Raw genomic sequence first — 17,852 nt, forward strand, 5'->3', positions numbered from 1 at the left:
ACGTTAATTTTCTTAATTTATGAATACTTTTGTCAACGTTCGTAAATTTCATGGGTACTTTTGATAATTTTTCTAAATTAAAATGTCTACTTTTAAAATTCGTAAGGATTGATTTAGATAATTACTCTATTAAAATAAAACTTTAGAGATATTTTTACATATTAATTTTTTAAATACTAAAATGTCCATTTCTAAAATCAGGGACTAATTTAGGTAATTACTAATAAAGATCTTAAAGGTTAGCCATTCGTTAGAATTTTGTCCTGTTGAAGAAAGCTTGACTCACACTTTGGAGATTGGATACCAAGTCAACAAGAGAAAATGAGAAATTGCCTAGCGATAAGATGTTTACCAATCAGAAACCACGGATTGTCGTGTGCTTTGAGGCGAAAGCAACGAATAAAAAAGAAGCAACCAAGCAAATACCAGAGAACACAGAAGCAGCACCTTCCTTGATATATTATTGCTTTGCTGTTGTCCGGAATTCTGCCGTCTCAAGCAAACGTTTGATAATTTCCACATGGCCATGAGCAGGAGCAGGAGGTTACTGTCCGCTTTCCCTAGGGAGATGCTTAATGAGCTTGAAAATCCAAAATTCAAGGAATCTCTGTTGAAACATATGAAGATGGATGTTCCGCGGCAGTTGTTGCTGACCATCGTTGCTGTGGCCGATGACATGGAAGCGAATAGCTCTGCTACTGCCAGATCTACAAGCAGGGACGTGATGGAATGGTTCTGTCACTTCCAAGATATGATGTATCTTTTGGAGGAGGTTCTGCACAAGTTCAGATCCGGAGAAGCAGCAGGTGCAGATGCCAAACCCGAACTTGACCTCATCTTTCGGAGATTCGAAATCATAGCAAGACAGAAGCACCTTCTCTTCCAGACTGCGGAACAAGAAGAAGAACAAGGTGAGCAACCACAAACTTCACATCAGAAGCTAACACTTGACATTTATTGCAAAGAAAATGATGAGATGGTCCAATTTTTGCTGTCCGATGATCGAGCGAATGGTAGCACTGGCGTGTCTGTGATTGCCATCGTTGGCATGAACGGGACTGGAAAGACCAGACTTGCTGACCTTGTTTACCATGATGAACGAGTCAAGTCCTCTTTCAACCTCCGTGGTTGGATACAGTTTCCCAAAGAGCTTGATGCTGAGAGTTTGGCCAAGATAACTCTCGATAGTTTCAATGAAGATTTTCACTATGACGACAGTTTAACTGAACTGACACGTCGCCTAAACAAGTGCTTGCAGCGGCCCAAAAAGGTTCTTCTAGTGTTGGACGATGTTGAAGATCTTCCACATTGGGAAACCCTTCGGCCATGTTTTGCTGGTGCTGCCTGTGGAAGCGCGGTCATCCTCACCACATCAAGAGGGGATGTTGCCATCAAGATGCGTTCAGATTACGTCCTGTCGATTGAAGATTCGCCTTCTTTGTCTCTACAGCATGATTTCGGAGAACGTGAAAGCCTGGGACTGGCGAGAAAGTTTGAATCTGGAAAGCTATCTCTGGTTGCTGATGAAAATGAAGCAAGTAGTATCTTGTCCGACCCCTTTCTCACGCTGAATCCTTGGTCTCTTAACAACCTAGTTTCCCTGAAACTTACAGGGGCTCGGAAAAAAGATTTGCCAAATGGGATTGGAGAACTACGAAGGCTTGAACACATCGACCTCTCTTTCTCTGACATATGCACGCTGCCTGATTCAATTAGCGCCTTGTCTCATTTGCAAACTTTGAAGTTGTCTTTCTGCTGCTATCTCCATCGGCTGCCAAGTACTCTGGCGAATTTGGTTGGATTGCGTAAACTGGATCTCAGGGGCACCAAGCTGGAAGACATGTCCTTAAAGCTGGCAAGTTTGAGAAATCTTGAAACACTACATGGCTTCAGCGTGAATTCAGGGTCGAATTTGGCAGAGTTGGCTAATGCTTCAAACATTCAGACACTGAGCATCACAGACTTGCAGAACATTGCCGATGCTAATAGTGCCTCCAAAGCTAGATTGAAAGAAAAGAGTCGTCTAGAAAGTCTTACATTGAGATGGAATCAACTGCGCTTTGCGGGTTGTGGAGAAGCGCTAGAATATTTGCAGCCGCCGACACAGCTAAAAATGCTCAACATATTGGGCTGTCCTGAAAGAAGTTTTCCTGGTTGGTTAGGAGATGTATCATTCTGGACTTTAGGGACCCTACACATTCGTGACTGTAGAAATTGGCCTTACTTGCCACCACTTGGACAACTTCCATCTCTTGAAGAGCTCTATATTCAAGGTTGTGACAGCGTGAGATCAATAGGCAATGAATTCTATGGTGAGACCAATTCACATGTCCCGTTTCAGTCTTTGCGGATCCTGTGGTTTGTCGACATGCCCAACTGGAAAGAGTGGATTCTCTTAGATGATCAAAGCCCTCAATTTCCATGCCTTCGTGAGCTTTATGTGATGCATTGCCCGGAGCTGCTGCATGACTTGCCCAGACACCTTCCTTCACTTAAGATTAAGATATCTCGATGTGATCGCCTTGAGACTCCACACCCAAAGATAGTTGATGACCATGAGTTGATGGGTGGAGAACAACACTGCACTGAGATTCTCACAAGTGTGGCTGAAGTGACTCCCGAATCCTCCTCACACCATGCCCCGGAAGTTCAAGAGGGAGGAACAACCATAATGTCCCCTGTTGTTACCAATAGTAAGGTTGACAGAGATATGCTTGACTTTAGGTCTTCATTAGACATTGTGGAAGTTTCAGATGCATCAGAACTGTGCAATCTGCCATGTGGATTAAAAAGCCTTAGAATTGAAGGCTGCCAGAATCTTGATTTGCTAGCAGATGGAGTTTTTGGTTCAGATATTTTTGAGTTGTTTCTTACCGATTGTTTTTCTGGCAGGCGCTTTGCTGATGCTCTGCACCCCAATTCCCTGAGAACACTTTATATCCACAAATGTCCAAATCTGGAGTTCCTTAACCCTCTTGGAGAACACAATAATAAGTTTGAACTCTTAGAATATCTTTGCATAAGCAGTAGTTGCAAATCTCTGGTATCCATCTCCATAAATCTTTTCCCAAGACTCCAAACTCTATACATCAAGGGTTGTCCCAATCTCAAGTTGTTGTCGATGGTTGAGGGGTTTCATGATCAGAATCTGAAACTTGAGTCCTTGGGAATCCTGGACTGCCCTAACCTGGTATCCTTTCCAGAGAGAGGATTGCCTGCTCCCAATCTTAAATCAGTAACAATATCTAATTGCACAAGTTTGAATTCATTGCCCAGTAATCTAGCAACTCTTACATCACTTCGGTCATTGCTTATAGACACATGTCCAAAACTTGAGTCTCTTCCTGATGGGGGCGTGCCGTCCAGTTTAAGTTTACTTTCAATTTCATTTTCTGACAAGCTTGTACCTCAAAAGGAGTGGAATCTGCATAGGCTTCCCTCTCTAACTCATTTAGAGATTGAAGGTGGATGCATTGGCATGAAGTCATTTCCAGATAAGGATCTTCTTCCAAGAAGTCTCAAGTCTCTACGCATCAGTAGGCTCTCAGATCTCAGAGTCATGAATGGCATTCAGAACTTGATCGCCCTTGAGAAATTGGAGATTAATGGTTGCCATGGGCTTTATTCCTTGCCAGAAGGGTTGCCGTCATCCTTGAATTGTCTTTGCATCAAAGAATGTTCAATATTGACCCAGAAACTCTTCTACAAAACAGCGTCTGAGTGGAGCAAGATAGCCCATATTCCCAACCTACAAATTGATGATTGAGTTATTCATGGGAGTTAAGGTAGGTATGAATTAGATTTATCCTAAGAAGCTCCAAAAGTAGTTCTGAAGGGAAATTATCAAATTAAAGCTGCATCAGGAAGCTTTACTCAGCCGCAACCTAAGAGAGGGTTCTGAAGCTGTCACAATCCCAAATAAGGGGAAACGCTGAAGTGAAGGTTGTTCTCTACTTGTCTGTGCTGTGAAATTCTTGCCAAACCATGTGAGTTTCTCGTAATTTACTAAAAATCTTATCATTTTGGGTTGAATGAAATAACTTATGCAGTAAAGTTGCGGAAATCATAAATTTAAAGATGACACTGTTACACTTAGGGATGTCAATGGGGCAGGGCGGGGGCGGGGGATGCCTCCCTGCTCCCCATCCCCGCCCTCAGATTTGCTCCCCATCCCTGCCCCATTCCCCGCCGTGGGGGAATATTGCTCCCCATCCCCATTTCTACAGGGCCCCATTCCCCGCGGGGACCCCATTCCCCATCTACATAATAGTTCTAACTAATTATTAATTTTCATATGAATAGAGCTGCAAGTATCTATCTTATACAAAAACTGCAAGATTTTATACAAAAAGTCTAAATGATACGATGGTGACTTCTCTCGAAATAACGCAATAGGGGGACGCAACGACGAGTTAAAGGACAAAGCAGTGGACGAGGTAAGAGACGTGGCAACAGAGAGGAGAATGGACACGACGGCAGAGTTATGAAAAAGAACGCCGCAAATAGAAATTACGACGCGATAAGGGTGATGGCACGGTGAGGTGTGACGATTCGGTGAGAAGAGTGACGAGGGGGTGGCTGCAGAGAGGTTAGATGGAGTATGGACAGCCTTAGGGATCTCTGAATTGAAGAAGGGTTATGCAAATAAAAATTAGGAGTTTTGGGTTTCTATATATGTGTGTGCGAGAAATGACTAAAAAACATATATGAGAAATAAACTATTAAGAATAATTTAAGGAATTCATAAATTTCGGGGAATAGCGGGGACGGGGCGGGGATCCCCGCTCGGGTCCCCACGCCTGCTTCGGGGAAATTTTGTCCCCCATCCCCATCCCCGCGGGGAAAATTCCCCACAATCGGATCCCCATTCGGGGCAGTCCCCACAGGGATCCCCACGTCTCGGGGAATTTTGCCATCCCTAGTTACACTTACACTAATACTGTCGTTACATATAATAATTCGACTTTACTATGTATATACTAAAATAAGCTATCAAAATCAGACATCAGTATAAAATACATGTTGGAATATAAATACACATTAAAAATAAATTAAACATTTACACGCAAATATATTAGTGGCTGATTTTAGTGTACGAATAGCATTTTTTATAATAATTGGATTATTGGAACGACTATACTACGTGTACACTAAAATCAACCACCAGTATAAAATACACATTGAAAATAAATTAAACTATATATGTATTTATATACAAATACATTAATAACTAATTTTAGTGTACGAATAACATTAATGTTAATGTTATTTGTAGATATCTGTTACACTAACCAAATGGCTGCTTAATATTGACATGGAACAGGGCAAAGGACGTTTTAATTGCAGCTTTTGATCTCGAGTTTTATAATGAAAATAAAGTAAGGACAGGATCCAGAAATACTGTTGCCACTGCTACCTAAAGCTTATTGTTAATGTTACTATACTCTTGCTCTATGTACTGCCAAGCTGTCTAAATTGTGGGGTTTAGATTAGTTAAGGATGTTATGCATGGCTAGAAAGTTAGTTAGTCACTTAAATGACGTGGCACTTAGTTGCTTCTGTACTAGTCATTGTATTTCACTTTATAAATACTTAAGCAGAAGCTCAACACAAGTGAACGAATTCAGTATCATCATTTTACACCAAAATCACCTTTTCTTCTCTAAGAAATTCCCTTAACAGTTCTCTCTGGTTTGGAACTTTAGATAATTTCACATCTATAATTTTATATACTTGATCAGCAAGGCAACACTTATCAAATCCTTTGAGCATGGGTTAGATTAGTTTTTAGGTTGAAACCCTCTATCGTTCATTTTATTTTCCCAAGTATAAATTACTTGAGAAATAGAAAATGAGAAAACTTCATCTTTTAATTAGTGGTAGCAAATTTCTTAATATTGCTCAATGGGCTTTTTTACCTAAATGCGCATGTGAAACACTTTAATTCCCAAAATGCGCATGGATTGAAATCTTTCTGAAAATGCGCAGCTCCATTTCTTGGCCGGCGTTCGCGAAATGGATTTTCATATCATTTCAAGCCAGGTACCCACAAAATGGGCCAACCATATCAGGTGCAGTTCCCACGAAATGGCTACCCCCATTTCCTTGGTGGCAGTAGCAAAATGAAAGAAATAACTCAGGAACACCTGGTGCGAAATGGGGGCACTGCGGAGTTGAGGACACTCTCATATTCACTCTATGGTATAGTCATAATTTGATGTAGAAAAGTGGATATTATTGCCCTTATATTGAAAAAGATTTTGTTTAAAATGTTATCTCTAGGTTACTTGTGTTTGTGTGTGTTGCAGAATTATGTGGACAGTTGATCATAATTATCTGGACGTACTTAGGAGTAAGAATTTTCTGATTATGTGTTGGTTTGAATTAGCTTATTTGAGTTAAAAAAGTACTTTTTATAAAAAAAAATAAAATACTTTAAGTTTTAAACACATTTTGATACATCTTTTGAGAATAAGTATTTTTATTAAAAAAGCAAATTCTTTGCTTTTTTCTAAAAGCCAGTAATACCTTGCTTTTAAAAAAAAAACAAAAGCAAAAGACGTTTTTAATATTTAAAAAATCTTTTTAAAAAGTCTACCCAAAGTAAAATATATAACTTTTATCTGTAAAAAATGATTTTCTTAAAAAAGATAAAAAAATAAATACTTTTTTTCAAAAGCCAATTCAAACTAGTCCTATAATGATTTTTTTGCAGGTCAAGTGTATGATTTAGTTGTTGCTCATTATTGATTTGATATTATGCCACTGCTTTCTTATAAAATTGTTTTATGGGATATCATCATAGGCAGACAATCCATAAGAACTCAGAAAAGCTACTTTGGAATATTGTAATTTTGATGCTAATGAGCTTGCAGCTTATTACCTCTTATAGAAGTGACACATTTTTCTTATTATCATGGTAGAAGAGATTTTGGGTTCATTCATATAATTGCATTTTATATTTGCTAGTTCATGCACCTTCACTTAGTGAAATTCTTGCAACCTTACAACAAAGGTTATTCCTTCTACTTGTACAGTTTCGGATAAGCTGCTTAACTTTTATGCTGCTATATGTTTTGTGGGTATTGTCGATTCATATTACTTACCATTAAAGGGCAGCAAAGTTAATTAAGATATAGTTGAAAATCTAAGGTAGATAATATATTGTTGACAAATTTGATAATAACAATTAGTGCACAAAGAATGCTTTCTCAATTAAGTACTTTGTATTGGATTCAATTTATGTTCTTATTAGCAACTAAGTATTAACATTGTACAATATTAAGCTGGCAAACAATCAGTGCCTCCATTTCGCGCCTGGTGTCCCTAGAGTTGTTTCTTCCATTTCGCTACTGCCACCAAGGAAATGGGGGTAGTCATTTCGTGGGAGCTGCACCTGATATGGTTGTCCCATTTTGTAGGCACCTGGCTTGAAATGATATGAAAATCCATTTCGCGGATGCAGGCTAAGAAATGGAGCTGCGCATTTTCAGAAAGATTTCAATCCGTATTTTGGGAATTAAAGTGTTTCACATGCGCATGCAAAAATTTTGAAAAAACAAATAAGATTCGAATAGAAAAATAATATAAAATAGCAAGTAATAAATAAACTAGCTTTCTAAACATAAAAATTAAAGACTTTTGGAAATATCTTTTTATTTATTTTTTCAATTTTATAAAAAAAATTCAAAGAATATTATTCTTTGATCAAAGGAAAAGAGTGTGTTTGGGTTCTACTAAAAATGAGAACAAGAAAATGTATCATTTTTCTATTGAAAAGTTAAAAAAAAAATTCTCATATTTATGAGTAAATTTATGAGTCATAAGATAATTAACCATGTATGTTCATGAATTCAACTTAACCTAGATATCTGTAGAGCAATAAATTATTTTTATATCCAAAATCCATTAAAAAGAAGGAAAATCTCGTATCAAAATTTATGTGTTATATAACTTAGGAAACATTTCAAGTGCATCGGAAATATCGGTGCTCCAATTGTTTTAACCGTTGATCTGAATTATAAAAAATATATATAATATATATTAATTGAAATCAACGGTTAAAATAACTGGTGCACCAGTACTCTCCAGTGCACTTGAAATGTTTCGTATAACTTATAACAAAAGTTTTAGTCCTTGAATATCGCTAGCTCTAATCAACAGTATGCTTAAGTTTATTAATATAAAAAATTGAATAGCAAGATAATTGCTTTTTTTTGAAACATTACCAAGATAATTTTTTAAACTGAAACATTTCTTTTGTCTTTTGATCTTAAAAACATAAAGAACCAGTCACCAAAAAAAAAAAAAAACATAAAGAACCAAATATAATAAAATTTTTAATTTTTATATTGTCATAACGAGTTTCTTTTCTTTTATTCTTTTTTTTTTTGGGTCATTCTTTTCTTTTCTTCTTATTCATGTCTTTTTCATTTTTGGTAAAATTTCTTATTCATGTCTTTAGACTCTTTACATTACAGTTTTTTTTCTTATTCTCTTGGTATTTTTTTTATAACAGTGAATTACACCCCACAAATTGTAAAGCTGTAATAAAAAGAGGAGCCCATGCCATTAAAAAATAGCATAGCCAGTGAAACTTTCGTCCTCGACGAATTTCAAGGAGTATATACTTGGTCTTCAAAAAATTTTTAAATTGAAAACTTTTGTTATTAACTAAATTTTATTATATTCGAGGTTCTTAAGTTTATTTTTGTAAGATAAATAAGTTCTTTTATTTGTGAGAACAGTTGAGCATATCAGAGAAATCCCATGTGGCCATTAAGTGAGAAATGTGACCATAATAATACTGTGTGTATAGAGAAATAGGTCCTCACCAAAACATACCAAACAATGTCGTGGCCTCGTGGGTCGTGTAGTTGCTCAAAACGGGAGAAAGAGTTTCACAACTGTGGAAAGTTGATTCTGCAATGAATTATGCAGCGGAAGCAGAGAACAAAGATTTGTGCAACAAAAAAGATTTTGAATTCTTAATATATCAATAATATTTCTTTCAATTGTATTCTCTTATTTATTTAACTAGAAGTGTACTTTTTCTCTCTCTCTCTATATATATATATAGACTAACTATAACAGAGAATTAAAAGGTGAAAATAGTCAACTAACACCTCAACTATAATACATAAAAAAATGATCACAATAATTAAAAATTAATTATTTCAGTTATTGATGCATGATAATTATCTACAGCTCTCCTCAAACTCATAGTGGATTGAGAAACCACTCTGAGTTTGTTCTTGAATTTTTTAAAAGAGATAGTGGATAGTGATTTAGTGAGCACATCAGGAATTTAGAAATCAGCTGGCATATGAATCACATGCAATTGCTGTTAATTGCTCCAGTTAATTAGCAGTTGGGTTCTGAATTGTTATAGCCATTCAAGGGTTAAAGGTCCTTCTTGTCACTATAATCCTCTTTTGTTTCAGGAACACAATATATTGCTGTATTATATATGGATCTCATCTTGCTTCATTTATTCTTAGTTTTCCTTGGTTGTTTAACTTGTTTACTAACTATTTCCTTCTAATTATGATATAGGACATGAAATTATTGCCAACTTAACTATAAAAAATTGTTTGATTTACTGTATATAGATTTATTACGATTTTAATAAACTTTGGTCTTTTAGTTAGCTTTTCATTTTACATATAATATTATCCTTCTTAACACTTGGATTAAAGGTATTTTATGTATTGTTTTAAATTTAGATGACATTTTAAAATTTATATAAACTATAATTATATTTTAAAATATTTATTTATTATTTTATTTAAAATAATTTTTTTAGTTAAATCACATTTAAACCAATTAGACTAATAAATCAGTAACTAAAACGGTTTGATTAGTCTAATTTTTATAACCTTGCCTATAAATAATTGTCCATTCTCTTCATTTCATTTGTGCTAACCAATTCTTTTTCCCTTCACTCTCTTTTCTTTCTGCTCCTCTCCCTCAAAACTCATTAAAGTTTCTCACATTCTTGCTGGTAAGTTCCTTTCATATCTAATTTCTAATCATATTCTTTTTCTCACTCTTTTACTCTTCTTGTTTAACTTTACTATGTATGCATACATTATGTGACTACATGTTCAGTAATCATCATTAGAGAAAGAAAATTGTGGTATGTTACATTAGCCAAATAAGCTTAGGTCGTTACTTGTCCTTTTGTTTTGAAGAATAACTGTTTTTGTGTAGTTTATTTGGGATTAGATAAAGCTATACATATACATGGCCAAACATAAACTTCAAGTACATTTTAGCACTTTCTTCACATGCCTATGACCTGTGTTGTATCTCCCTCATAATAAAGCTACTTGGCCGCATATACTACCATGTGGCCGGTGCACCATAGCCGGGAAAGTTCCCCAAGGTCTCCGCCGCAGTTAATGGCGTAGCCTTCATCGAAACACTTTTCGGTCAGCTCTTCTTTGGCTGGCTAGGTGACAAGCTCGGCAGAAAGAAAGTCTACGGCAGAAAGAAAGTCTACGGCATGGCTCTGCTGCTTATGGTGATTTGCTCTGTCGCATCCGGCCTCTCCTTCCGCTGGAACCAATGTCGATTATGATGACGCTCTGCTTTTTCCGGTTCTGGCTCGGATTCGGTATCGGAGGCAAACAAGAAAACTCGCGGCGCGTTTATAGCTGCCGTCTTGGTAATGTAGGGGTTTGGAATCTTGGCCGGAGGAATATTTGCAATCGTTATCTCATCGATATTCAAGGCGAAATTCGATGCTCCACCATATGAGGTTGATCATCCGGTAGGCTCAACTGTTCCAAGAGCAGATTTTGCGTGGTGAGTAACTCTCTGCAGTACAGTATGTCAGTGCAGCGGGAAGAGCCCCAACCATAAGAATTACTCTCCACGCAAAATCTGCTTCTGGAACAGTTGAGCCTACCGGATCGACCTCAAATGGCGGAGCATCGAATTTCGCCTTGAATATCGATGAGACAATGGTTGCAAATATGCCTCCGGTCAAGATTCCAAACCCACCGGAAAAAGCAGAGCGTCGTCATAACCAACTTTGGTTCCTGATCGAACGAGAGCCGGAAGCGACAGAGCAAATCGCCATAAGCAGCAGAGCCTAGCCATAGACTTTCTTTTTCTCGAGCTTGTCACCTAGCCAGCCAAAGAAGAGCTGGGCAGAAAGTGTTCCGATGAAGGCTACGCCATTAACTGCGGTGGAGACATTGGGGGGCAACGTTTCCGGCTTTGGTGCACCGTCCACCAGGTAGTATATGCGGACAAGTAGCTTTGTTACGAGGGAGATACAAAACAGGTCATAGGCATCCGTGAAGAAACCCATTCCTGTCACGATAATTGCTGTAAAGTGATAGAATTGTGTCTTAGCTGCATCAAGTGCATTTAGCACTTGAAGTTTGATCTTTGGTTCTCCAAATTAAACAGAATACTCCCCCAATTACATATACATGGCCAAAGATCTTTGGAGGAGATATCAGGTGAGCATGAGCAAGAAGATGAGCTTGGAAATGAGGTATAGTTGTGTTGTTTGACGCAATTAGGACGAATAAAAAGCCTTGCCATTTTTATTTGATTTTGTGTTGTTATTCCTTTGGTGATGATTGCTGAGCTTTCATATCCAAGGGGAAAGGGGCTTCTTGGGCTACCGTTGTTGTTTAGTGAGTGAAGGAGAGGTTGGTTAATTTGTTTGAGAGAATTTGGGGAGTGGAAATGTGTGTTTGAGGGGTCATACTTATGTAAATATTTAGGAATGGTAGATGATTGGCCTGAGCTTTTTGTAAATATTTAGTTACTTAAGTGCTTAGTTTTCCCTGATCTAGAATTCTGTTTTTATGACTTATAAAACTATGAAAAACTTTGGTTACTTGCCTCTTTATATTTCTTACCTCTTTTTCACTCATTAACAGAAATGGAAACCATGTTTGTAAATCCGAAATCTGAAATCTGAAACTTGAGTCGTGGCGGAGTGGATGCATCACTTCCATGATGTGATGTACCGTTTGTCCGAGGTGCTGCGAAACAGCGCATATGCAGATGCATTTGCGGATTTTGAACCTGATTGGGAGTTCATACTCCAAAAAAATCGAAGTCATGACAAAGCAGAAGCATCTTCTTCTGCTGACCGAGAAATTACAAGGTGAGAAAGATCAAGAGCAACAGCAAGGATCTTCGTATCTGAAGGCTGATGTTTACGGAAGAGAAAAAGAAAAGAATGAGATGGTTGACTATTTGTTATCTGATCGATCCAGTGGTACCGTTGGCAACACGTCTGTGATTGCAACCGTGGGCGTTGAAGGGATTGGTAAGACCACCTTTGCTGAAATTGTCTACCACGACAACCGAGTCAAGGCCTCTTTCGAACTCCGAGGCTGGGTGGACTATCAAGAGGGTATTGATGCTGTGAGTTTGGGGAATATTGTTCTTGATAGACAGCTTTTAAGCTAAAATTACAAATTATTTACATAGTTACCAACTATATAGACAGCTTTTAGCAATGTTGAAATAACATTTCTATTAATTTTTCTCCCCCCTATTTCGTTTCTTCTAAATATTGCAGAAAAGATGGGCAACGGAATCCCACTCACTGATGAAGAAAGGATGCCATGGCTTGAATCACTAAGAGATGCCACAAAAGAACACAGTTAACGGAAATGGTGTGATTCTTGGGTGTTCTGCATTGAAGAAGCAATATAGAGAAACACTAAGATCAAGTGACCCTGATTACAAATTGGGAAGTTATGTAACAAGTGCTGTTAGCTTTGTACTACTGGAAGCTTCTGCTGAGGTGCTAAGTGTTCGTTTAAATAAAAGAGCAGAAGGGACACATTATATGCCAGCATCTCTTTTGCAATCTCAGTTGGATTTGCTTAAGATTGATGAATCTGAGGGAATACTTAGGGTTGATGCCACTTTAAGTCCTCAATCCATTGTCAAAACCATTATTATAGGCATTTTCCAATTTCAGGACTCTTTTCATTCATCACAATGTTGAAACTAGAAGTTATCTATAATAATAAATAATACTAATGATTAAATCAGCTTTCATCATTAAGTATTATTCAAACAAAAGTAGGATATGAATTATCCTAGGATTGTTTCATTTGAATTGGCTAGTGAATCATATAATTAAGCCTAATTTTTCCGGATGGTTAACATTTTTAAGATATGATGCAATCATTTCCTATCATCATTCATAAATTAATGCAACTCCCAGAACAATAAGAGTTAAATTAATAAGAGAGAATTTGCTACATGAACAAATAACTAAACTATAAAAAGCAAAATCCTCTACATTAATAATGCATATAAAATAAATATCTATTTATGTTAGAACTGACAAGATACTCCACTGATGGTTTCAGTGGCTAAGAGAAGGGGGGTTGAATCTTAGCCCCCTTTTTGCTTGCTAACACTTGCTGGACTTAGAGGAGACTTTTCTGTTTTTAGCTCATCACTTCACACGAGACTTTTTCTTTTGTCTCGTCCCTAGCCACGAGACTTTTCTTTTTGTCTCGTCACTTGGCACGAGATATTTTTTATTTTTGCTCATGTGCAGTAGAAACAGAAATGTAGTAGAGAAGAGTAGAAGATTACACCCAGATATATCCTGGTTCAGTTGCTAAGTGCAGTGCAGCCTACATCCAGTCTCCATCACAAACATGATGGAATTTCACTATAATCAATCTAATTACAAACTGTAAAGTGCTAACCCAACTTACAAGGGGATTCCCACAGAATCATGAAACACAACATAGATGAACAAAGGAACTCTAAGACATCTATGGCTTTTTCTTTTAATTTTGAACTCTCTGCCTTTTTCCGCTCTATGGCTTTTTCATACAAACCTCACTGTTTGCCTTTTTCCATGAGACTCAAGACATGACAAAATTAAACAGAAAAATACTAAACAGAATACATTAAAGGAGAAGAAAATCTGTAAACTTAGGTAGCTCTGAGAATCCTATGCCTTGCACTCTTACTGCTTACTTCTAGCTCATTGCTTTAAACAGTGGTTGTTCACTCTTTTTATAGAAGAGAGAAGCCTCCACTTTTGAAGCCAAAAACCAAGCTTAACGTCTTTTCCTTCACACATAACCGGTTCGGCCACCCAGAGAGAGAAGAGATAACCATGCTAAACCCAACATGCAATTACCTCTAGTCCTTCCTTGGTCGATCATCACTCTTCATCAATCCGAGCTCTCCATCCTTGGCTTGCTCTCCAAGATGGATTTCTGGCCCTTGATGCTTCATGATGATGATGACTTCATCTGCTTCAATCTCTGCCTCTACCATCACTTCGCCACTCTAGCTACTTCCTGTGGTGGTTGAGCAGAATCAAAGACAAGCCATCCTCCAAAGATCTTCCTTGCTGGCCGAATCTTCATCAACCATTTTTGGTATGAAGAAGCCAAGATCTCATCACAGAATCTTACCAAGAGTGATGCAGATCTTAGCCACATCATACTTTTCTTTTGTTATGTTTTCTTGCCATCATTAGTTCGATGGTCTTGATGCATGCTCTATCTTCTTTTCGGTGAGTAGATGTAGCTTCCATGGCTTCCATTATTTCCTGGTTAATGTCCGAAGAGAAGAAAGAGATGAGAGAGAATAAACAACTTGGAAAAAAGCAATTCAATGTAATGAACACATTACATAAGTAAAGGTTGCTTTTACTTCCCTTTACTGAGAGGCGTGTATAGCCATCATAGCAATCAAATCAATCTTCTCTCACTTACTTATGTTCCCAATGCTTAAATTAAATTTGAAATTCATCCCTAATGAAGAAGTGGAATCCGTTGAAAGCATGGAGCCAATTTGCTTTCTTTTTAACTTGGTTTCGGACCAAGCTTTGAAACATTCATCAAAAAAAATAATATTTGGCTTGGTAGCAACAAAATTTAATCTGGCCCAATTGGTAACATTTGCTTTCCTGATGAATTTTGGATTCGGATCATGCATGGAAACATTCATCAAAATTGAATTTGAGCTTATGATAATCTTTTTGAGTTCTGGCCCAATTATTTTAGCAACCAATCCAGCCATGTGAATTAAGGGATTTTGTATAAATGCTGAATGTTGCTTTTAACATGGGCTTGCAACAATTTCTTTTTATTTTTCCGGCCCAAGAAAATCTGCATAGCAAAAATCAATCTTAGCATTTGTGAATTAATAATTTTTGCTATTTATAATAATGTTTGGTCATCACAAATATTAGTCTTAGAGTTTTCCAAACTCATCAATCTCTTCCTTGATGACAAACATTATTAAAATTGAAATGGAAAGAAATATAAACATTGAGTATGAGTACTCCCTTTGAAGATTTGAATTTCTCCCCTTTCAAAATGTCACATGGCTCCCCCTTGATATATGCTTATTCTTACCAAGGGAAGCCGATCCTTTCTTTGCAATTTTTCCAAGCTTTCTCGCTCTCAAGAGCTTGCTTGCGAGCCTCTTTGTGAGATTGAACCATCATTTCTGCCATGTTTGAGAATTCACCCAAAATCTCTTTGAGGGATTTGACCGTTTTGGAAGACTCTGGCCTGGTCTCATTGTCACTATCCGATGCAACAGATTTGCCCCATTTGGTTCCCTTAGTCGCTCCTCCTCCTCTGATTGAGGATACTTTGTTTTCTACTGCCTCATTCAACAGATCAACTTTAAAGTATTCAAAAATTCTAGTTAAAAACATACCATAAGGCAGGTTAGCCTTTTTGGTGCTTCTAACAGAATCCCACATATGCCTAATCATAATATAGCCAAAGGATATCGGAGTAGAGGTAACCAAAGCAAATAATATGAGACAGTCAGAAAATGTTACTCGGTTGTGTGAGCCGCTTTGGGGAGTCAGAATATGGGTGATGATTCGGTGAAACAGAGAGTTGACTAGTCCTAGAGCTTTGTGAGTTGGAATCGTTCCATGCAAGCCAGAAAGATTCTCGCAAATGTGCTGAAGAACCGTTTTGTATGAAACGCCGACTTGTGTATCCCATTTGTCTACCATGTACGCTCGCGGTCCTTCATCCTTGAAGCCCAGGGCCGCTCCAATGGTCTCAAAATCAAGGGTTATTTGAACCCTTTTGACATAGGAATGAAGAGTGCCGTCAATGAGTCGCATATTGGTGTAGAACTCTCGGACTAGGCCAGGATAGACTGGTTTCTGGATGAGAAGAAGTGGCTTCCAGTTGAGGAGTTCGAACATAGAGGAGATGTTGATGCCTTTGTTGGTGAGAGTGTCGAGACTGACAAGGTAGGTTGCGCACAAATGACGTTTTTCCATAACCTCATTGTGAAACTCAAAAGAGGTACAAGAGTTGAATCTGCTCGGATCAAAGTGGGAGTGAGTCTTGCCATACTTGTTTCTGAAATCCAAGGATTCCAAATTTGGAGGTTCGGTGGTGTCATTTAGTGCAAACCCCTTGGTCTTCTGTGAACTTTTTCCGGGGGTAGTTCTCTTTGGTGGTGAAGATGGTGGTGAATGAATGGGAGAAGTATGAGATTCTTCCTCTTCCTCAATGCGGGGCTCCTTATTTTTCCCGCTTCTTCTTCTTCCAGAGCTCTTTTGTGCCACAACTTTTCTTCTCATGGCTTTGGTGTGCTTGGTTGGGGGTGAAGGAGAAGATGAAGAAGTAGAATGTATGTGAATATGAGTGTGGGTTTGAGGGGTTGATGATTTTTGGGAGAGAAGGATTCTTTCGCTCTTTCTTGGCGCGGTTTTCTTTTTCATGGTGATGGAAGAGTGGAATATGAAAGGTGAAGTAACCGAATTGAGTGGGGGAGAAGGAAGGTGAGAGACACATTAAATGAGGACTGGAGAGAGAATTTGGTGGAAGTAATGACCATTAGTGGACGGTTAATGACCATTATGGTGTAGTTATTACCCAAAAATGATTTCCCCTTTTTTATTTTGAAATCTAAAATCTGAAAAGTTGTTGCCTTAAATCAAGGGATTAGATGGAGAGAGGGATTTGATTTGACAATAACCACTTCCAAAAAGATATGATGACACAGGAAAAAGATTTTTATTTGCATAGAGAGATAACTACCACAACGGCAAAGTGGGGTCAAGAAAATTAGGTGGGGCCCATGAGAATTTTCTTTTAGACACTGTCTCCCCCTTGATCACAGCCCTTCCAACGCTTCTAATTTTATCTCGTCCAAACCTACGAGACAAAACTGAATAGAATCAACTTTTCACAATTTATCAATGAAACATAAATCAAACATTCCCAAACTTTTTCTCAGGGCACAGAATCTGTCTTCACAGAAGGGTTTTGTAAAAATATCAGCAATTTGGTCTTCAGATTTTATAAATTGAATATCAATAGTACCCTTTTGCACATATTTCCTGATAAAATGATATTTTATCTCAATGTGCTTGGTTCTTGAGTGCAGAACCGGATTTTTTGAAATGTTTATAGCACTCATATTATCACAAAATAAAGGTATACTATTGATTTTTAATTTGTAATCTTCCAATTGTGTTTTTAACCAAATTAATTGTGAACAGCATGCAGATGCAGAAATATATTCAGCTTCAGCTGTGGATAGAGCCACTGTGGCTTGCTTCTTGCTTGACCACATGTTGAGTGAGCTTCCAAGGAAGCAACACACGCCGGAGGTGCTCCTTCTATCCACTCTATCTCCCGCATAATCTGCATCACAAAACCCTACTGCACAAAAGTCATCAGATTTAGGATACCACAAGCCATAATCACAAGTTCCCTTGATGTATCTAATGATGTGCTTAACAGCCGTAAGATGGGATTCTTTTGGATGAGATTGAAACCTTGAACATACACCCACACTTTGGACTATATCCGGTCTAGAGGAAGTAAGGTACATAAGAGAACCTATCA

At 37.7% G+C, this 17,852-nt stretch overlaps 2 protein-coding genes and 2 pseudogenes across 5 annotated transcripts; 3 read left to right on the top strand and 1 right to left on the bottom strand.

Moving 5' to 3' along the window:
- The first annotated feature begins 271 nt into the window (after positions 1–271).
- LOC107629705 (putative disease resistance protein At3g14460) lies at positions 272–12,396 on the top strand. Of its 3 annotated transcripts, XM_088508186.1 has the most exons (4): positions 272–3,986; positions 5,324–5,378; positions 5,989–11,509; positions 11,904–12,396. In XM_088508186.1, the coding sequence occupies exon 1, from the start codon at positions 521–523 to the stop codon at positions 3,764–3,766; it is 3,246 nt and encodes a 1,081-aa protein (XP_088364312.1). In that variant the 5' UTR covers positions 272–520; the 3' UTR covers positions 3,767–3,986; positions 5,324–5,378; positions 5,989–11,509; positions 11,904–12,396. The 3 variants fall into 3 exon arrangements, with proteins under 3 accessions (XP_088364312.1, XP_088364314.1, XP_088364313.1); XM_088508188.1 differs by lacking the exon at positions 5,324–5,378; XM_088508187.1 differs by lacking the exons at positions 5,324–5,378; positions 5,989–11,509; positions 11,904–12,396 and adding an exon at positions 4,396–4,740.
- On the top strand, positions 6,054–12,396 carry LOC107629706 (inorganic phosphate transporter 1-4). The gene is given in 6 exon segments (XM_016332574.3): positions 6,054–6,201; positions 6,309–6,342; positions 10,234–10,556; positions 10,559–10,628; positions 10,630–11,509; positions 11,904–12,396. Coding segments are annotated over 5 exon segments (759 nt in total). The 3' UTR covers positions 10,814–11,509; positions 11,904–12,396.
- LOC110269978 (putative inorganic phosphate transporter 1-7) lies at positions 10,820–11,428 on the bottom strand (annotated as a pseudogene).
- LOC148569887 (gluconokinase pseudogene) lies at positions 12,088–13,034 on the top strand (annotated as a pseudogene). Its single transcript, XR_015906947.1, has 2 exons — positions 12,088–12,385; positions 12,554–13,034. The product of XR_015906947.1 is annotated as a gluconokinase pseudogene (transcript).
- The last annotated feature ends 4,818 nt before the right edge of the window (positions 13,035–17,852 follow it).

The sequence above is a fragment of the Arachis ipaensis genome, chromosome B3 (genome assembly GCF_059453495.1).
Source record: "Arachis ipaensis isolate K30076 ecotype BB chromosome B3, ASM5945349v1, whole genome shotgun sequence".
NCBI lineage: Eukaryota > Viridiplantae > Streptophyta > Magnoliopsida > Fabales > Fabaceae > Arachis > Arachis ipaensis.

Bases quoted from the DNA above. Each gene is read 5' to 3' on its own strand.
- LOC107629705 (XM_088508186.1), top strand. From the start codon at position 521: ATGGCCATGAGCAGGAGCAGGAGGTTACTGTCCGCTTTCCCTAGGGAG.